We start from the raw sequence: 20,221 nt of genomic DNA on the forward strand, positions 1-20,221 counted from the left end.
GGCATGAAAGCGGGACACGAGGAGCTGCGCCTGCGGCCGGAGTGTTACACTCACCTAAAACCCAGCCAATCGAAGCGGCAGCCACTCACACTGATTGCTACACAACAACCTCTTCCGGTCTAGCTTTTCATTCTTACATGCGCACCCGTACGGCACAATCTTTCACATTTTTCGTCATCCCTCACTTCGCGCTGTGTCCTCCTCCAGTCGTCTCTCTCGCTGGTGTCTTTGGGTGGTGGTGCCCGGATGAAATGCACGATTGCGGTCAAAACATTGCACTTTTGACCTGGCACCCTCCCATTCCTTCCAGGTCGCCGGTGTGTACACAGGGTGACTGAGCTGTTCTTTCAAGCACACTCATCGCCCCGAAAGATCATGAATCATGGTGACTTTGTTGACGGCGACACCTTTCGAGTGTGAAGTCGAGGCTTTGACACTGCTCGCTCAAACGACTCATGACAAACTCATGACAATGGCGGCCATTCGCGGGTAAAAACAGCATAAAAATTGCAAACGCCGTCCAGCCGCTCTTGCTTGAAACAGCAATCGCAACAACGACCTTTTCGGAAGCCCACCTCCCTTCCTTCCTCACCCCATCAGTCAGCCCAGCGCCAACAGAAGAAGGCGCACCCAGCCGCAAACTTGTGCCATCCTTCAGTTTGGGGAAAAGCCGGGCAGGCAGTAGATATGCAGTTGGGCTCACTTTCTCGACCAACAAGAGCCTTGAGGTGTGGCAATACAAAGGATCGAGGGCGCTGACATCAGAAACGAGTGCGACTTGGAAAACAAGTGTCGAGATCCGAGTCTGACAACCTCCGACTCCCACCCAGCACCCAGTCCAAAGTCCTCACCACCAGGCTCGTCATCGGTGGGAACCTCTTCCCTTTTATGGTTCAACTACGTTTGGTATGGCGGAAGCCTGATCTCTGAATCCATGAGCACACGGGTTGGCGCGCGTGCTTTCGGTGATAATGACTGAACCAGCTCAGTACCAGAATCTTCACCGCGGTGAGCCTCAGAAACACGAAACAGGGAAGCGACCAAGGGCCATCGGCGATAGACCAGATGGCATCAACTGACGATAGCAAGTGGCTGCCTTGACAGCTGACGGGCCCTCACGTGGTGCTGCCTCGAGAACACGCTTCCCAATCAGGTGGACCACGGATGAACCAGTCAGACTCGATTGTTAACGCTGTTCTTGGCCATCGAGGGCAGGGAACATGGCGCCAATAAAGCCTCATGAGGCCTAACACCAGCATGGGATGGTCGCAGGCTGTCGTCCTTTACTTAGAAATATTATATCCTGCTTTCCTGGCCATCTTCTGTTGTGTTTGAGGTTCCGGCTGATGGCATTTTCGCAGTCCTTGAATCATCTGGTCGTCCGTCTCAAAGTCGAGATAGACGATGCGACAGGGCACTGTGAGGCACTGCACTAACATGGCAGCACCGCCCTCCACGGAAAGTTGTGCTAGCTAGGCACCAGCCTCAGCTCACTCACTATCTCTGTTGGGGGTCATCTCTTCTTCGTCGCGTTTCGATTGATGACTCTCTCCCCCCCTCTCTTCCACTTCCTCTCTCTTCTCTCTCGCTCTGTTCTGAGCTTCTCTGACCCCTGGCGCACACATCTTGTCTGACGTTGCAAAAGAAAACGGCCCGGGACTCCCGTCTTCCATCTTGTTCGGCGAGGCTGAGACTATCCCATCAGGAGGCTTGCTCTCCCACCTGCCCTCGTCTCGTCCGTTCATCTGACAACCTATTGATGGTCATTCTGCGACAATAGCAATCATGGCTCCTTGAACACGACAATAACTTGTTTTTGTCTTTTGGAGCCCGCTGAGTTTGTCGCAGCAGGGCTCTCGCTTGGTTCGCATTTAGTCTGACCAACCCGCTTCTATTCTTCTTTTCAGCGGTAGTCTGCCGAATCACCTTTACTACAGCTGTCATTCGCTCTATCTGCGTCGTCTATATCACCGCCTACCATTCTCCCGTTGGTTTGACAGGCCGCTTTAACCATCGTTCAACAAACACAAACATTGCAATACCTTGTCCCTCGATCCGTGCACCGGTCCGCGGCATGGTTGACTCCAAGGAAACCTCCGAGTTTTCGGAGAAGACGGAAGCCTTCTCACAGTCAGAGATCGAGGCGCGGTTGCGAGATGCCCGCCGCGAGAGGGAGGAACTCCAACTTGCCATTAACAGCACCGTCTCGCTCGATAGCCTAGTCATTCCACCGGATGAGGACATTCGCATTCTTGTCAGGCCGACCCGAGGGCGATCGGTCAGTCCGGGTCCGGGTAGTCTAGATAACTGCAGGTGGCTGGCTCTGCGCGCCGAGGTTGCAGAGAAGGACCAGACTCAACACAAGGTGCTTGCTGTTACGCAAACATCCCGGGATATCAAGTTCTCCGTCCGGATTCCTGGAGATCTGACAAGGCCCACGCTGTGGTGCGAGCTCTATTATGATCCGGCCAGCGATAAGCTTATCCTTGTCAATCGTTCCGGTAATCCCTTCATCCTATCCCGGGCCTCTACTACCGCTTTAGGGGATATCGAGGAGTATGAGGTCAACCCAGGCTTCAATAAAGATGTGTTTCCAGGCACCTGGCGGATCAGGTTCTACCACTCCGATGTGCTTGACTTTCGCATTCTTGAGAAAAAGCCAACACTTTTCCGGGTTCCCTCTATCGATTCATCAAATCCGAGCCAGCTTGTAAGGAAGCGCTCCTATATGGGCGATGAGGGAGATGAAAACTCGAGCAACAAGAAACCCCGAGCATCGGAGGATATCGAAATCAAGAAAGAAGACACCGACATCAAGAAAGAAGATGGTGTCATCATGTTCTTGCCAGCAAAGACGAAGCCGCTCGTTTTCCCAATCCCGACCGGGGAGAAAAAAGAACTTGTTTCCGCCAACGGCAGAAGAGAGCTTGTTGCATCCGACGGCAACCTTCTTCAGATTCAACCTGACGAGACGGTCCAAGTTACTAGTGGTGGCTGCGAGCTTGACGAATACACACTCACAAAGAAGTCAGACATTGCCTCGTCAAGCTTATCGAGCGTATTTACCGCCGACCACTCAAATGTACCAGATGGAGTCATTGTCGTCAAGGTGCTCAAGACCCGAACTCCCGCCACCGTCAACAACACCGCTATGGAATCCAGGAACGTGATCCATCAAGCCGACGTCTGGCTTCGGGAGCTTCAATATCAAGAGGACCTCCAACACAAGAGTATCGTACGTCTTTACGGCGGCGACGCGCGCTTCCTGTCTTTGTACATGGAGCACGTGGATGCCCGGGATCTAGCGTCCAAGGGAATGTGGCGACGGATGGAGAATGACCGTTTCGCCGGTGACCGATCAGACGCAAAGCGCATCGTTCGGGACATTGCCAGTGCCCTGCACTACATCCATGGACGTGGTCTAGTCCACAACGACATCAAACCCGCCAACATCCTCTATAGCAGAGAGCGTGGGGCCGTCTTGTGTGACCTAGGTCTATCGAGCCGCGCTAGAGACCCCCCTTCAATCGGCGGTACACCGTGGTACATCCCACCAGAGTTCATTGCTTTGAAACAACGTGGTACCCCCAGCGATGTTTGGGCCCTTGGAGTGACCATGCTGTACGTCATGGGCAAGATCGCCTTCCCAGATGCGCGTGGCAACAGAGCGCATCCCCAACATCTTCATTGGCTTATTGCCAAAGTTCACCCGAACCCACGCGATCGAAATCCTCAGCCGAGCGCTGTCAAACACATGCAGCAATGGTTGGGTGAAGTCAACATAGCCCGTGCACAGCTCAATACGCAAGATGAACAAGAGAGGCTTGTGTACGATATGCTATCACCAAATCCAAACCAGAGAATCACGATGAGGGAGATCATGGCTCGAGTCCACGACCAAATCACGGAGAAATGAGGAAGTACAGTATATGACATATATCGACATCTACACCGGAAATAAACACCTGTATCTACGCATTACTTTGGTTAAAAGCAAGGAGTTAATATCATCTCACACAGTAAGTTCATAGCCCTCCTTCTCGGGTCCTCCTGTGGCACTCGCAGACGTGTCACACTGGGACATTCCCGAGTACCTCAAACTCGTTGTAGCGTTGCTCACACATGGTAGTATTAGAACTTTGTATTTCCTATCTTGTACACCACCACAAGCTTTCCGTGGTATAACCACCAACAACTCGAACCCCGTTCCCCAATCACAGCACCATACCAGTCACAAAGCTCAACGCCATACCCACAACGGCTGTGAGAGCAACGGTGTTCAACCCAACGAATGAAGCACCACTCTTCTTGTCGTCCGCGCTGTCGCCGCCATCGGTGCTATTGCCGCCATCGGTGCTATTGCCGCCATCGGTGCTGTTATCACTCTGCTCCTTGATCTGAACAAACGACACTTTCTCATCAGTCTTGCACTCATCCTTCGACAGCGCCGTGGCGTTGGCGCGGAAGGTGATATCGGCGCACTGTTACCACTCCTCATTAGCAAATCTCCTTTTCCACTCATCACCTTCCCTCTCAAAGGTCACCAAGAAAACTCACGTTATACAAAGCACTCCCACTCTCTCCCACCGTAACAACCTGGATACTCCCCTCCTGGCCATCCGACGGGTTCAAGCCCTCAGGAAGCGGCAGGTCAACGCAAAGCGTGCCCGCTCCCGTGACGTTCCAGAACGTGGGTCCGGTGAGGGTGTAGTTGAAGTTGGTCACGTTGCTGCCCAGACCGAGGTTGACGAACACGTACTCCCACGGGTGGTGCAAGTCCACCTTGAGGCTGCCGCCTTTGAGGGGCCAGTCGGTGCGGTTACCAGAGGTGGAGGTGGAGGCGGGGACGCCGGCGCCTGTGGGTGGGAATGGGGTGTTAGTTCCAGTGATAGATGGGAAGCGAGGGAGGAGGGGAGAGGAGGGAGGGAGGGACAAGGCTTACAAGGATATTGCCATTGGGAGTAGTTGGTGCCGGACTCGAGAGTGTCGGCGCGCCAGGCGGGGTATTCGAGGGCGAAGTGCGCGGAGGCGAGAGGCGCAATAGCCGCTGCGAAGAGGAGAGTTGCGGAAACCATTTTGGTGGTGTTGGTTGGGTTGATGGTGGTTGTCGATGTTGGAGGAGGAAGAAAGCTGATCTCGCTCGGGGTTCGGCGGCGTGTGTCGCTTAAGAATCCAAATTATACCAAGTCGCGGAGCACTTGGGAGACGGCCGTCACGTCACCAAATATTCTTAATGGGTTGTTTGTTGTTTAGTTATTATAGTTCCTCGATCCGGTGGGTGACGGTGAAAGACGCGGGCGAGGAGAGGACGGGGAGAAGGCCTTGCAGTTGTTTGCGAAACCTCGAGAGAATATAGCTTCTTTATACCCCAGGCTTGGCTGCATCTGCACTTTTCTGCTTTCTGATTCGAGAATTCAAGCTGATGTTCCCATTCACCGAACCGGTTAACAATGGAGTGAGCAAGTTCCTTGTTGCTTGTGCTTGTGCTTGTGCCACCAACGTGGAATGTGCGTGGTGGAGACCCCACTATCTTGCTCAACTGCACCTCAGCCTTGATTGCATGTGCCCTTGTGTTCGCAGTGGGAAGGTACCATACCCGGTCGTGCCTTCCTTTCCATTACTGTACCTTTTTCCTACTGTAAAAGGCGAGAGCGGCAAGCTTCGTGGCAGCTCCAGCTCCAGCCGAGGATCGAACCCCAAGCGGGAGCTGTGCGGGAGTCCTGACAGCTCTCTCGTCTCGTCTTGGCAATCCAATAGCCTCGCCAAAACGGGCACTAAGTGAGCAAGTTATAAGTCAAGGCGTTCCCTCGCCAACTCATATCCTTCCAGCCAGCCCTTGCTCTCGTTGAGGTCGTCTTCAGTTCTTCGGTTCGGGTTACGCCTCCATGATCTCCCGCCTCCCGTCAGGTACGCATCCTTTAATCCCTTGTGGGCCTGGGTCTGGACCTCGACCTCAACCTGGTCCGATATGGGCATGGACCGACCGACCACCTTGGCGTTGAACCGCGAGGCAACTAATTGAACATTTTCCACGAGTTTCATTCAGACAACAGACTGAACGATCATACTAGGGAGAATTCAGCTCACGATGCCAAGCACCAGCTCACCGAGCATTGAACGGCGGTGGCTTCCATGTTGTCGTGAGTAACTTAAGTTTCGTGGGATCTTGGAAGGTTGGAAGTCGTGAAAGTGGTGGAGATGGAAGGTTGGTTGTTGTTGGGTGTTGGAATAAACTTGCTCAAATGAACGCGCATGAGCTTGGGGTCGGGTTGGGGAAGTTGCATGCTGCATGCAGGAAGGGACCACCACCACCACAGGTACGTACCGCGCAGTCCCGGATTCCAGGTTGCTTCTTGTGTTCAGAGCGTTCTAGACTTCAACTTCAACTTCGGGCTGCTTGTCGAGATTCAAAATTTGTAGTTGATTTACGACTTTTACTTCGCTTGTTACTCATGTTGTTCGGGTTCATCGCATCTCTTGTGCAATGACTCGGGAACGCACGTGGAATGCGTTTTCAGACGAACATGTTTCGAAGGACAAAGATGGGATGAACGGGAGTGGTACCTGATCGGCGCTGTCCGTTCGGACGATGGTCCGGGCTGTCGGGATTCATCAAGGACAAAAAAGGAATACAGAAACGCATGACGGCTCCTTTCTTGTAGTGTCTTGTTTACACCCCCTTTTCGCTGTACTACAATCGTTTTGCTTCAATCACAACTGAGCTTCAAAAGGACATTCTCTGCGACATCCTGACAACAATCACAAAAAGCGCCAGTGGTTTAGTGGTAAAATCCATCGTTGCCATCGATGGGCCCCGCGTTCGATTCGCGGCTGGCGCATTTGTTTCTTGTGAACGAGTCAGTTCAATTTTTTTTTGCTCTTCTTTCGCTTTTTCTTTCTGTTCTGTTCCACTTTGGTGAAAGCCGGGATTCCTAGAGTTGGGGACATCAACTTTTTGGCTGTGACTGGACGTGGCACCCGATAGGATTGGATTGGGTTGTTAAGTCCCCACTCCAAACCCGAATTTCAACAATCACAACAACGGTCCGATGGTGTAGTTGGTTATCACGTCAGTCTAACACACTGAAGGTCCTGAGATCGAGCCTCAGTCGGATCAATTGTTCTTTTATTTTTTGGTTTTTGGTTTTTTTTTTTTTTTTGGTTTTTCTGGTTTTTTTTTTTTTTTTTTTTTTTTTTTTTTTTTTTTTTTTTTTGCGATTTTCTTCTCTTTGGTTTTTGTCTCGACATCTTTTTTCGTCGCCGTTCAATAATTCAATTTTTTTTGTCGGCGATGTTTGCACCAATTCATCCGGTCTGCACGTCCCTGCGCTTGATGTTTTTTTTTTTTTTTTTTTTTTTTTTTTTTTTTTTTTTTTGGCGCGTGCTGTGCAGTCCAGACCGAACGAATCGTTTGGACCATTGTTGAAATCATCAATTCCATGCTTCAACTCCAATTTTCGTCTCATCTCCTTCTCCTTACCCGCCAGTTTGGTACACCTCTTTTGGTGTCATTGGACGCCACCAGTGCACTGTGCGCAAAGCGACATTCAGGAGGTCTTTGGGCATTTGGTTTGACCTCGGTTTCAACTCCACTGACTGGACTCGGCTTGTTCTCACCATCAATCCCGAACACCATAAACGAACGCGCTTAGAGACTCGACGTCGTTTGATCCGGATCTCGAATTTCCCCAAATTCCCCCCCCAGGTTGAGGTTTCAGTCGATCCGAAAACGAGATCCTGGGGTCGAAGCTGAAGATGGCACAGTTACAGAGCTGTGTTAGTGCCACTCAGTGTGCCACATTCCCACGTTCCTTGGGGGTTACAGGAGGACGGTTGGGGACAGAACACGAACAAGAATTGGAATTGGCAGGACCGATAGGGATGAGTTAAGAGGGCAGGAGAAACAAGTTCGAAGATGAAAGGACTGTGTGGGGATTTCTGGGGTGGCACGCGCGGCTCTAGGGTCAATGTCATGGAGTTGCTCTGTTCTCTCGATGATGAGGAACCACTGGGAGTGGTGTGTCTGGAGATGTGATGGCTAATGTGTATGTATATATGCGCCCACGACTGGCTTGTTTCGTTGGATGAAGCTCTCTCTCACTTATCTCGACATTCACACCCTCCCTCGCTAAGTCCAATCCAATCTGAGGAGAGACTGAAGCAGACAAAAAGCCTCCTACCGGTATACAACTACGTATCCAACAACTTCCACCAACAAACTTTCAAAATGGCGAACCTTAGCTTCTTCAACTTTACCATCCGACAAATCTCCCTCCTCCTCCTCTTCATTGTCGTCAACAACCTCGTTTCAGCGGCCTTCATCCCGCGCAAATTCACACGTCCTCAACTGGACCAAACCCACACCCACCCCATCTTTAAACGAAACCCGCTCCCGCTTCCAGTCCCACAAGACTTCCTCGAGGCAGTAGTCGTCCCAACTCCACCTCCTGGAGGCGTTGAAGTTGTCCCTACTCCACCCCCTGGAGCTGTTGATGTTATCCCTACGCCGCCTCCTGAAGCAGTCCCTACCCCGCCTCCTGGAGCAGGTGGTGAGGTTCTTGTCCCTGCTCCGCCCCCCGAAGCCATCACCCCCCTCCCGGAACCTGTGACACCCCTGCCTCCGGCTGTCACTCCGATCGGGCCCGCTGTCACTCCGATTCCTGGTTCTGGGGCTTGGGCTGGGAGTGGTGGGATTGGGGAGGCGCCGGTGGTTGTGACGCCTGCTGCTGCTAAGCGGACGGGGGCGCCGAGGGTGGTGAGGCGGAAGTTGAAGTTGCTTTGAGGTTAGATGCTAAGAGATGATTGGTATAGATGGGTGAGAATGACGCGGGATGAGCGAAAGAGTAGTACCATGGGTAGTTAAGGAAAGTGGATGAGGAGGTGGTTGACGACGATCACGGGCAGTAAAGAGAAGAAGGGAAGGGGGGGTGAAGAACGATGACTGTATTCTTCTGTACATTATCATTAGCCAATTGGTATCATATGCATAAAATCCCCAAAGTACCAACTCCATCCATGTCACTATCCAAAGTCCCTGCCCAGCATTCCTCATACCTCCTGCCCCTGATTTTCTTTCCCCTGACCACAGCCTCCCCTCTCAAACGGGAGTGTCCTCATCAAAATAACTCCCCCAAACCCCCTCCACCTCCGCCATATACTCCGTCGGACTCAACTTCCTCAACCCCTTCTCCCCCAGCTCCCTCTGCTCCTCCACCGGATCAATAACCGGCGTCGCCACCCTCACATTCAACGACGACACCCGTCTCAGCAACCGTTCCGGCACAGGCGGCGGACCCCCCTCCTTGGCGTTATATCGATCGATAATCCCAATCAGCTCCGAGAAAGCGTCGGCTTCTGCTTTCCCGCATTCGCGAGCTGTGGGGTTGTCCAGGTCTAGGTCGGAAGGGCTCATTAAGCGGTTTAGGGCGTCGAGGTTGTAAGTTTTTGGTTGCCTTTCGCCAGAGGTGGTAGTCATGTCGCTGTCTCCCGACCCTGAAGAGCCATCTGACTGTCGTCGGAGGTTGGGTGTGCTCTTGCTGCTCTTGTGGTAGTAACCCTGGGAGAGGCGGAAGTTGATGCGTGCTGGCGGGTTGCGTTTGCCGGGATAAAAGTGGGAGCGGCGGAGTTGGGCTTTTGGTGAGGGGGGTAGGAGTTGGGGTGATATTGAGTGGGAGGACTCCATAGACAAAGGACGGAGCGGTGATCGGGGTGGTGGTGAAGGTGGTGAGGGCGGCGCGTAGGTGGGTGGTGGAGGTGTTTCGTCTGCGTCGGAGAGACTGCTGACGTCGTCATTGTGAACGTCTGGTTCTAGTTCTGGGACCTGGTCGGATCCTGATGATAAGGGCCGTGATCGTGATGGGTCTGATCCGCATGATAGAGGTCGTGTTGGTGTTGGTAGAGGAAGGGATATTTGGTCTGACGCGGACATCGAGGGTCGTCGTGGTGATTTTGGAGGAGGTGGAGGTACCAAGCAAGCGCTTGGCGAGAGAAATTTGTTTTCGTTATGTGTTGACTTTGTGTTTGGTATCGAAAGATTTGTTGACTTGGATGTGGTGGTGTCAATGCTTGATGTCTTTCTGCAGGCAACAGGCCGTGGGAATGAAAAGTTCAAAAACGCGGCAGTGGACGCTTCCTGGGGCCGGAACACAGAAAGGGGTCTCGGTGTTGGCGATCCATTGTTCGGGATCACCAAAGGTGGAAGTGATGTCCCTCGTGCATGTCCGAATGTGTGAGATGAGGTTGGGGGTGACGGAGGAGGCCTTCGAGGTGGTTCACTGTAAAGACCTGTGATGTAATCCCGGCAGATGCCAGATTCAGACATGCTATGGCCATGCAGTGCTGCCATGCTGGTGTAAGGTACCGAAGATGGAGTTCGGGGAAGCCTTCTCGACGCAGAGGACGAACGAAGTCAAAGCGAACGAACTGGACAGTTGTTGAAACGCTCAAATACAATGCGGTGAAGAAGGAGGCTTCCCTTGACAAACCGGACAAAGCTTGTGTGGACTCACTCGAGTCAAGAGAGCTGCAGCTTTCGTGTAGATCTGGGTGGGTGTCGTCAGAGAACGAACTAAAATGGAGTAGCAGTACCAAACGAAGTGGCTGAGATTGTGCGATCACCTCACTGGTACACCAATTGGATACTCATAAAGGGAATCCTTATCCCCGACCACCGATTGACATGTTAGTGAAGCTCTTCGATCTCGTATTATTGCTCGAATTGCGACCACTGGATCCACGTTGGAACTTGGGAGTGGCACACAGCCAGGAGCAGATCTGCTGGCAACGGCCGCTAACATAGCAGTTCAGTTTTTAGCCCTGAAGCTGGCGCTGCAATTTGGACGCGTGCTCGAGTCCGACTTGCGGGGATCTGGAAGATAAAAGATTTCTTCAAGCTGATCGGCTTCATAACCTCGGATGCCTGACGGACTTTTTGAAAATTTCAGCTTTTTGCGTTCGGCGTCGTTCTGTTCTTCAGTGGGCTGGAGCGTGGCTGCGCTCTAAATATGGATCGGATGACGTTGCTCCCCAACTTCGGCTCAGCCCCGCATGGGTCAAGTTGGCCTCCGGTCTTGGCATAAGTGGAGCCACCCAACACCGGACGATCTGGGCCCACTCTGCCGCAGACGGCAGGCAAGGCATCCTGGAGTTTGCACTTGTTCTTTTTCATGAATTCCGTGTCGCCGTCAAAGTTCGTGCGATTCGACCATGCGAGAGTCTTCCAGTCTTACCCACCAAGCGCAACCTCGATTGTCAACTGACCACACAAACCTTCGCAGAAGAATCAAATACGAACCCTGACCCTCGAACGACGAATCGCGATACGAGCAACAATCAACCAAGCTGACTTCCCAGAATGTCCGTCTTGGCAACAACCATGATTCGCACCACGAAATGCCTCGAAGAAACGTGATGACCACGAGCGCGCAACGTTCTATTTACCGGCCGCTTGGTACACCGTCCTCTATACGCGCAAGTGCCATGGCTGAGACATGATTGTCAGGGGAACCAAGCGAGGATCTGCCATCACTGCCTTGCGAACTCCGCAATCTGTCCCTGCAATAAAAGAAAGGAATATCAACAGAAGAAAAGAAAGGAATATCAACAGAAGAGAAGATCGGAATTGCCGGCTGGTATTTCCAGAGATATGCAAGCCTACGTTGCACAACGTCTTGGGTGTACTACTATGTAAGCTCTGTGTAACACTCGCGGCAGAAATAGCGATGAACACCATGCATACCGAGGATAACGCGGTTGAACGGACAAAAAGACAGCTTCAATTCTCAGTCTATGCCTCTCCAAAGGAAACCGTAAAAACAAAACGACAAACGCCTCGCTTCGCTATCTAGAACCTAGGTATCCCAAAAAGCAAAACACCTGCCTGCCCGCCTGCCGGAATATGACGATATGTACAGACCTCTTTTTCCTTCTCCATGTATTTTTACCCAGATACCAATAACATCACCACCATTCCCCATGAAACAGCCCCGCCGTCGTCGTCTGCGGCAGCAGCGCCACCCGCTTCGGCAACGGCGCCAGGATCGTCAACTCCTTCGTCTGCCCCACCCCTGCATACCGATACCCATACCCATAATCCTGCCGCTCATACCACGGCACACCATCCTTGGATCCCTCTTTTGGCGACGACCGTGGCGACGACCTCGTCGACTTCAGGGAACACACCGTCGTAACCCTGCTCCTAACTTTCTTCAACTCCTCCAACCTCTGCAACAACTTTTCCCTATTCCATAACCTCTTAACATGCAACTGCTTAACGCCGTCCTCCTCCTCGTACACCGTTCCCGGTACCGGTGGCTCGAAGAGCACCACGCTCTCCGCCCAAGCCCTAGCCTGCTCCTCGTCCGCGTCCGAGAAAGTAAACGTCACGCTATCCTCGTCGTCCGGTTGCCGCATGGTGATGAACCATGTGAGGAAGTTGGGCATAGCGAGGGTGACCTCTTTGGAGGCGGCATGATACACGGCAAGCCGTCGGTAGCCTGGCACAGCCTGCGCATAAGGCGGCCGCGAATCTTCGGCTTCGAGGTAGGCGGCGTAGGCGGCGGCGAGGGCGCGGTGCGAGAAGACGAGGCTTATCCGGTCGTCGGAGACCGAGACGTCTATGGCTGCTAATGTCGGCATGGCGCGGGCTTATCTTTTTGTTGTTTGAGGTAGAAAGAGGCGGAACTCGATGATGATGATGATGATGCCCGGAGAGGTGGTTGAGACCAGCTCAACGGTGTGGGCAACGATTGTTTCGGTGTCGTGGTGAGTTGTCGTTGACTTTCTCTTTCTCTGTTTGTCTTGCGCTTCGCGAGCGGCTCAGCTGGTCTTGGCGGCGGCGGTCTTTGTCGGCGCTGCGAAATGCGAATGCGATAAAAGCCCAACCAACGCTGACGAGTCGACTTTGGTCACACCCAAATCTTCGGCAGTTGTTTGCGCGCAATGTTCTCTCTCAATGTTCCTGCGACAACAACCAAGCGACCAGCAAGGCGAAAATATTGTCAAGATTTTGGTATGTGGTGAGTAGAATCGAAAACATTAATCACAAAAAGAGCCTAGGCGCGCAGCAGTAGCAGCACATGCGGTTTAAAAAAGCCTCTAGTTTTCCCCTCTAAGATCTGACATTACAACGTTCTCCATTGTTGATAATATTATGAACCAATGAAGCAGGTCCAGTTGTTTGATGTGCCTTTTCTCCCCTCCTCTTGCTCAAATTTTTTCTCTTCCACTCTTCGTTCTGTTGCATGCAAGTGGAAGCTAGATCCAGTTAAAAGTGGTGAAGTGGCACTCTCTTGCAGCATGAGCGAAACCACTGGGCGCTGAACCGCTCGACATGCACGCACTATCCTGCTTCTGTGTGAATGGATCTTCGCGGCTCACGGGGCGGGGGAAGCGTCTAAGGTCGTTTTCGGCAAAGAGGGACTATGTAGTCATAGTCGCAGTCGCAGTCGGGCACTTACCTATGCGTTCGCTTGATGCTCCAAGAAGGGTCCAACAATGAAAGAGTCTTTTTTTTCTTATCCAATGTCGCGGTGCCCATCAACTGTGTGAGCCTGCGAGAGGGAGGGATTCGCGCGAATATCTTTGCTCGTTCTCGCATTCGATTTGTGTAGACGCACGTAGGGAGATATGGAGAATGACTATTTGCTCACTTGTCTGCGAGTCGAGTCGAGCCGTCGTGGGTCTTCCTTTTTAACCATCGAGTGCTCGCCCAATTGTTGTCAAAATCTCGGGGAGGTTCTTCGGTGCTCCATATAAAGGCATCCCGGACCCTCTCCGCATGCAACCACGGCAGGAGACTTCAACATCGGACGTCGATTTTCTGCACACCATTATCGTGCGAATCGTCGTGAGAGCTGCAAAACATGCGACGTCGACAGCTGTTGAATATCTTGATAGGTGAACTGAGGCCATCCAGCCAGCGAAGTCGGCGATCTTCGGTTTTCCTTTCTCAGTAGACAGGTAGAGACAGAGAGGCATTTTGTTGTAGCACCGCAGGCGCAGAGTCAGACTGACGAGCCGGAGTTATTATCGAATGATGCCCAAGAGACCCAATTACACTCGGGGCTTTATGAGACCACCAGCTCTGCCTAAATTTGGCCTTTGCATTTCCGCCTTCCTTCTTTCTCGTTCGAAGAGAGAAGAGCACACTCGCCAGCCTCACTGACGGGAACTTATCGAGAGGTTTCTGTTGTATTTCGGCGGCAACTCGGCTTCGGAGCCTGGAGAGAGAGACAGCTCGAAGAAGATGATCTTCTCAACATCAACCGTGAAGAAGTCTCTGCTCCTGCAATGACTTTCTGAAGTGTTTCGAATCTGCATGTAAGAATATCGACCCGGAGAAAGACCGATATTGCATGATGCCAGATGGAGATAGCGGCACAGGGTCCAGTCCACCTCCATCCATCTCCATCCATCTCCGGTCCATGATCCATACCTATCCCCCATCTCGTCCGTCATCGACCCCTCCCCGAGCCTCCTTCTCCGCGCGCTATTGTTGTGTGAGATCTTCAAAAGTCCCACCCGCGGATCGTTAGGCCGAAGCGGCGGGTGGAACCGCGCCAACGCAAACGGCCGCCCCGCCCGGGCATCGAACGCCAAGCCCGAATCGGTATTGTGTACCGTAGAAACTCGGGAGAGTCGCCATAGCCAAGTTGCAGAAAACGAAGGGTTAAAAGTCTGCCAGTTGCATTTGGCGGCCGTCAATGAGCATGTACGTGGCTGTCGGACACCTCTAACCCTGCATCAGCTACCTATGGCGAATTCCGCGAGTTTCTACGGTAGGTCCACTTCTCTCACCTCGGCCAGCCGCCAACGGGGCGGCGGGGCGGCCAGGAGTCACCGCTGGCCGCTGCACCTTCCCACCGACCCGCAGACTGGACCCAGCAATTGCACTTAATAAGGACAACTAACAGGACCCAACGTCAACAAATCGAACAGATTAACAGAGTTGACTCAACTGGCTCTGTGGTGTAGTGGTAGCATACTTGCTTTGGGTGCAAGTGGTCCCAGGTTCGAACCCTGGCTGAGCCCTGAAGCAATCTATCTGTTCAACTTTTTTTCCTCTTTTTCTTCTTTTGGCTTTTTGATTTTCAGTTCCTGAATTGGATGCAGTCGGTCGGGATCGTCCCTGGCAGGGATTCTTTTTGGGGAATTGAGGCTCAAAAGTTTAAAAAAGAAACCGGTATCCCAAGGGTTTGAAAGGTGTGTGTGTGCACGGTATGACGTCCTTTCACATGCTTGTCTTCTCCTGATGATGCGTCCATTCGTGATGGTCAGTCATAACCACGCGACCAGTAACTCAAGGAAGCAGAAGATGAGTAAAAGGAGTAAAAGCTTTCGTGTCGATGGCCTAACTGTTTATGCGGTTGATGCTTCTTGAACCTCACCATCGGGCGGTGAGGTGACGGTGATTTAAGGTTTGGTGTTCGCTGGAGGAGGTCCAGGAGTTCATGTCGAAGACAAATGTTCTAGATCACGAATGCCAGAATATACTTAGAACACCCGGTATCCCTTTTGACGTCCGATAAAGTTCTGTATGCCGAACTACATCCTCCTCAAACCCTCTCTCCCTCACGGGATTCGATCCCGCCCTGCCACCAGGACGACCTGGCATCAGATAAAAGTTTGATCTTACTTAGAGGCAAGAACAAGCGGCAATACATCGTCATTCGTCTTTCAGTCGCCACGAAGTACCCGTACCGCGTTGAATTACCCAGCTATAGCAAGTTTCATGTCCTGTCCTTCCTGAGACCGATGCTTAACCACCAGATTTTCAGTATTTGCACGATTCAACGCGAGCGAAATATTGGCTCCGACGTCCATGGGATGGAAATTGGAATGCAACTGGAAGCAAGCACAACAAATGATTCCAGTTGTCAGTATTCACAGTGAACCAATTATAAGGGAAAATTTATCATCACCACCGCCGCGACTAGAACTTCGCTCACGCAAGTTGTTCCACATGGTACGCTTTCACCTAGATAGAAAACATATCAACACAACCAAGATTGAATGAAGTGGGGGACAAACATTGGTGTCAACGGAGCGCCAGACTTAGTAACGCCGGAAATTTACAAGAGCAAACTTTGCTCGGTCATCGGACGTTGACAGACCCGAACGAGGAAAGTCGCGGTGTCCTTGGAGGAAGTTTCTCCTAAAAAGCATTCCAAGACGCTTGAAGGTCAAAAGCACACAACCATCCTCATGACACTCGGTTACCCAGATTTGAGGATACAAGATTTCCGTAGCCATATGCGAATATGAACCAAATAGATCAAATTGCGAATGTTTTCAAGTCATCAAGCCTGGTTCACTGCTTGTATGGGGAGGCCTACCCCATTATACAAAACCGGAAACTGCTAGTTCTCTTCGGCGGCCCTTGGATCTGGGATTACCCACTGGTTTTTGTGAGCCGAAAGCAACTCGCGAGAGCGCCATACGAGGATGTTAGTCAAAGAAGACACTACTAGTCCATATTCGAGCGTGCCGCTCTGCCTGGAGATAATGAGAAATGGTACACGCCTGCGATACTCCCGTGATTGTTGTCGGTGGAAAGACCGATGTCTACCTTCTTTTGAGACAACGTCGATCGCACATGATGATACTTTAAGAGATTGGACTGTGTGTCTGCCCGAACATAGTCTTCGAATCGCCAACACATCAACGTTGCTCCATGCTCACTATGATAGACTGGCTTTGGTGCTTGTTCAGGGTTTCGCTGAGCTTCTTTCCCCAGCAGCGCAGAGAGAAGCCAGTAGGGGGAATTGAAGTAATCTGGCTGAGGCCTTGGGGTCCGGTGTTCGTCATAAAAGAGTAACAAGTCAAACGCATGTGAAGGCCAGAGAGATAGACGCCCGTGTAATAGATACGGACATAACTCCAATGATAGGGGTCAATCGCGAGGAAGTTGTCTTTCAGTGTCTCGGTAGATCTTTGGAGCACTCCAGGCCAAAAGATATCCCTTCAATCGAGTGTCAGGAATGCCGAACAGCAATTGCATAGTCTCGGTCATATCATTACCTTTGCCGACTCTTCTGCCAAGCTCGGCAACCGGACAACCTACCTACGTGATAACTTCCAACTACGATGGCGTTGCTGATGCTGCTGCTTGACCACCGGAGAGAGAGAGAGAGGGTATGAATACCCATGCTTTTATCTTGCACGCCTCGAGGTCCGGTATGTCAACGAAGGGGCTGGAGGCCGCAGCTTTATCACCGCAGTTTCGCGAGATCAACGGCCCGAATAGGCGAGAAGGTCGACCGTCCGACGTTCCATTGTGTTTGAGCCGCCAGACAGACTTCCAGGGAGACCGGAGCATGGAATCCTGGCTTCCAACTTAGGGGAAAACATGTGGACTCTGGGAGATGACAAGGAAGGATCGTCCATGCCATCACACCTTGATGGCCAACGTCAGACCTCCACCACTCGGGGGGGCTTGGAAAGTAGCTGTTCTTGACCATTTGTGGAAATGTTTGACCAGCTGTGGCCTGTCTCGAGCAACATGATCCAACGCAGTAATGTCAACGAGCCGAGGTCGGAACTCTCTGGCGTGGAAATATCGTTCATGTTGTCCACATCCGGCATATCGGGCGAAGGACCGTTGTTTGGTTGTAGATGACACTCGTCCGGCCGAGTCCGTAAGCAGGGTGGACATGTAGACGCCCCGTAACACCAGACACTACTATTTGCCCATGTTGTGTACCGTGATCCGAGTCGAACGCCACGGCGCCAAAGGACTCGAGCGTCCACCTGCCAGCCAGCCCACCAGCCCACCCGGTAGCGAGGGAGCGGAAAGCACCTCTACGAGTAGGTAACCGGCGACCGAAACTTGTAGGGTGTTGGTCGATAGAGCTCCAGCATTGAAGCTTCGGGAGTGTCGAAGATAACAAGCAATCCCCTGAGCTTTATATTTGTTCGATGCCAGTGGCCAGCGCTCGAAATCGCCGTTTTGGGCTGGTGAAGTTGACTGCACCGCGGACAGTAACCTGTGACATTGTCTTTGCGTTTGGATCTTGGTGTCTTTTTTATAGGCTCGACTCGATTGGGTGAGCTATCAAGACGATATCCGTACTCCGAAGTTCGGTCGGTGTTACACAAGAGCGCAATGCATCTGCGCTGTATCGTTTGCCGTGCTCGTCCGAACTTCGTCGAACGTGCTGCTCTTCGCTTCTGGATCGGCGTCGAATGCGGTAGGTAACTCGGCGGTGGATACTTCTCGGCGCGAGGAGGGGCGTTTTCGGAGACGGGTCACATCGTGAGATTGGATGCTTGTTCTCAATTGACTTTTGTGGCGGTCCACAGAAAAAGTCTGGTTCTTGTTTCCATCATCATCGCAAGCGGGAGTGTCTGCCGAAGACATGACGTCCTCGATGCTGAGCCAAGATCCAATGGCCAGCGGATGTCATCGTTATCAGCTTGGGTGATGGTTCGTGCAGTACCCGCGATAAGGGCTAGCCGCTTGTAAAAAGCCGCTGCTAAAAATGAAGACACACAGGAAAGGCCCGTGCTTATCGCGGACCCAGCGCAAAATGTCAAACCGAAGTCCAAAAAGGCAAGGGTCTCGCAGCCATTTGCCAACTGCCAAGCCGTTTGCCAACTCGCTAGCGCGCGGCGGGGCTACGGAACAACCTTGTTCTTTTAACCGGTCGATCCTGTCGCCCAACCAGGGCCAACCAGCCGCCAAGTCCACCACCCGATGGCCATCAAGGTTCTCACTTCCATGCGCCCTTGCGCTCCATCACATCAGTTGGCAAGTTGGCGAAACCGAGCGATGACACCCTCACCAACACGAAGAAGAAATGGCTAGAAACCAGGACGACGAGAACAATGAGCTGAGCAGCGAGAGTTTCCAGCCGTGAGCATGCAACAATTCTTTTTTGAACCAACATCCCAACAGTCACAAGCAATCATGTCCATGCGCGGTTTGCTGCATCGCTCCCACACAAAGCCGAGCCTCCGTTGCTGACCGACCTTTTGTCGCATTACTCTTTTGTGCCGTCTGCAGCTGTCACATCCTGTGTGCCTTGGCCAGTTACATTGATTGCGCGTTCCGCTCACAGCATTGAGACGATGATATCGATTAATATCGAGTATTAAGTGGCCAGCCTCAAACTTGCTCAAAAGAAGGAGGGAGCGAGGGACTGGGCTAGTGCAGTATGCACGAAACCCAAGAGCAACGGCGCAACAGTGGACAGCTTCATGATGTTGACTTGGCGAGTGGCTGGCTGCAAAGACTGAGACGAGTGACTATCGAGTCTGTCTGCTGATGCTTCCTCCTCATCTTGCCGTATTTATCCTCATCCTGAGTTCTGTTGCCCAGCCTTGGCTGTCAAGCAACATCCGAGAACAGGCTGATCGTGCTCATGCAGAGATGGTTCATGGTGAGCCGTTGCGGTCGAGTGAGCATATCCCAGCCATAGTGAGGAGTCCATCAAGGTGTCTGAAGGATGAGGGACTCGGTTCAATTCTCATGATGCCTCATCTTGGCGGCATGCTGGTGTTGAGCCAAGAAAGCCTCTCCTGGACCTAACTCCGAAATCCTGAAGTTTGGCCTTAGTGGACGTCGTGGGGGTGGTGGGCAACAGGGAAAAAGAAAATGAGTAGAGACAACGGATGGACTTGGCGCGAATCGCTACAGGGCTCCCGTGTTGATGTTGGTGACTTCTGAGAGCTTACCTGTACGGTAGGCTGGGGCTGAAAGACGGAGAAATATCGATGTGTGAAAGCTTCAGTGGCAGTGATGTCGAGAATCAAGCATCCCGAACGCTTTTATGGATCGGTATCCTTGTTTCCGATAAGCGCGTGGCATCCCCACGGGCCACATGTCTCCAAGAGCACATGTCTCACGACCGGATATTCGAGAAGAATTCTTCACACTGATGAGGTGTGCTTCTGAGGAGTTTGGGGATGAAGCATCGCACATCGAGAACAATGATCGTTGCACTGACTGAATGATGTTCCTTCCACTTGGATACAATGGAAGAATGCAGCTGCAGATGCTCGATTGACACAATGGCAACTGCCAGTTTCGGATGAAAGAGAAGTCTGGTTGGCGCCTTCCAATCAATGAGAATCAATGACAATTACGCAAAGTTGAGCCCCACCGCAGCAGGGGTTATACCGGGACGTTTTAAGAAGGTACGTACCGTCGGAGCGCGCAGGGAGCTATCTGGCCATCAAGGTTCTCAACCATCAAGGTGCCCTCAGTGCTGAGACAAGCTTA

The 20,221-nt window shown here is 52.1% G+C and overlaps 5 protein-coding genes and 3 non-coding genes across 8 annotated transcripts; 5 read left to right on the forward strand and 3 right to left on the reverse strand.

Moving 5' to 3' along the window:
- The first annotated feature begins 1,909 nt into the window (after nt 1-1,909).
- Nucleotides 1,910-4,286, forward strand: B0H65DRAFT_66720 (kinase-like domain-containing protein). The gene has a single exon (XM_062831252.1). It carries the CDS (start codon nt 2,075-2,077, stop codon nt 3,914-3,916), a length of 1,842 nt encoding a protein of 613 aa, XP_062687436.1. The 5' UTR covers nt 1,910-2,074; the 3' UTR covers nt 3,917-4,286.
- On the reverse strand, nt 4,066-5,248 carry B0H65DRAFT_66676 (uncharacterized protein). The gene is made up of 3 exons (XM_062831250.1): nt 4,943-5,248; nt 4,558-4,856; nt 4,066-4,481 (listed from the first exon to the last, which is right to left on the reverse strand). Exons 1-3 carry the CDS (start codon nt 5,073-5,075, stop codon nt 4,215-4,217), a joined length of 699 nt encoding a protein of 232 aa, XP_062687437.1. The 5' UTR covers nt 5,076-5,248; the 3' UTR covers nt 4,066-4,214.
- Nucleotides 5,249-6,768: 1,520 nt separating this feature from the next.
- Nucleotides 6,769-6,839, forward strand: B0H65DRAFT_t36. The gene has a single exon. It is a non-coding gene; the product is annotated as a tRNA-Gly (tRNA).
- Nucleotides 6,840-7,043: 204 nt separating this feature from the next.
- Nucleotides 7,044-7,117, forward strand: B0H65DRAFT_t37. Its single transcript has one exon. It is a non-coding gene; the product is annotated as a tRNA-Val (tRNA).
- A 1,110-nt stretch (nt 7,118-8,227) lies between these two features.
- On the forward strand, nt 8,228-8,782 carry B0H65DRAFT_545285 (uncharacterized protein; the record flags this gene model as incomplete). The annotated part of the gene is made up of 1 exon (XM_062829364.1): nt 8,228-8,782. One exon carries the CDS (start codon nt 8,228-8,230, stop codon nt 8,780-8,782), a length of 555 nt encoding a protein of 184 aa, XP_062687438.1.
- Nucleotides 8,783-8,915: 133 nt separating this feature from the next.
- B0H65DRAFT_66806 (uncharacterized protein) lies at nt 8,916-10,642 on the reverse strand. The gene has a single exon (XM_062831254.1). It carries the CDS (start codon nt 10,343-10,345, stop codon nt 9,098-9,100), a length of 1,248 nt encoding a protein of 415 aa, XP_062687439.1. The 5' UTR covers nt 10,346-10,642; the 3' UTR covers nt 8,916-9,097.
- A 1,260-nt stretch (nt 10,643-11,902) lies between these two features.
- On the reverse strand, nt 11,903-12,897 carry B0H65DRAFT_66803 (uncharacterized protein). The gene has a single exon (XM_062831253.1). The coding sequence runs from the start codon at nt 12,634-12,636 to the stop codon at nt 11,959-11,961; it is 678 nt and encodes a 225-aa protein (XP_062687440.1). The 5' UTR covers nt 12,637-12,897; the 3' UTR covers nt 11,903-11,958.
- Nucleotides 12,898-14,958: 2,061 nt separating this feature from the next.
- B0H65DRAFT_t38 lies at nt 14,959-15,030 on the forward strand. The gene has a single exon. It is a non-coding gene; the product is annotated as a tRNA-Pro (tRNA).
- Nucleotides 15,031-20,221: the final 5,191 nt, after the last annotated feature.

This window comes from Neurospora tetraspora (genome assembly GCF_033439725.1).
Source record: "Neurospora tetraspora strain CBS 560.94 chromosome Unknown B0H65scaffold_1, whole genome shotgun sequence".
Taxonomy (NCBI): Eukaryota; Fungi; Ascomycota; class Sordariomycetes; order Sordariales; family Sordariaceae; genus Neurospora; species Neurospora tetraspora.

Bases quoted from the DNA above. Each gene is read 5' to 3' on its own strand.
- B0H65DRAFT_66806 (XM_062831254.1), bottom strand. From the start codon at position 10,345: ATGGCAGCACTGCATGGCCATAGCATGTCTGAATCTGGCATCTGCCGG.
- B0H65DRAFT_66720 (XM_062831252.1), top strand. From the start codon at position 2,075: ATGGTTGACTCCAAGGAAACCTCCGAGTTTTCGGAGAAGACGGAAGCC.
- B0H65DRAFT_66803 (XM_062831253.1), bottom strand. From the start codon at position 12,636: ATGCCGACATTAGCAGCCATAGACGTCTCGGTCTCCGACGACCGGATA.
- B0H65DRAFT_66676 (XM_062831250.1), bottom strand. From the start codon at position 5,075: ATGGTTTCCGCAACTCTCCTCTTCGCAGCGGCTATTGCGCCTCTCGCC. The intron at 4,857-4,942 runs GTAAGCCTTGTC...TCCCACCCACAG, and splicing joins CTCCCAATGGCAATATCCTT to GCGCCGGCGTCCCCGCCTCC. The intron at 4,482-4,557 runs GTGAGTTTTCTT...GAGTGGTAACAG, and splicing joins GTGGGAGTGCTTTGTATAAC to TGCGCCGATATCACCTTCCG.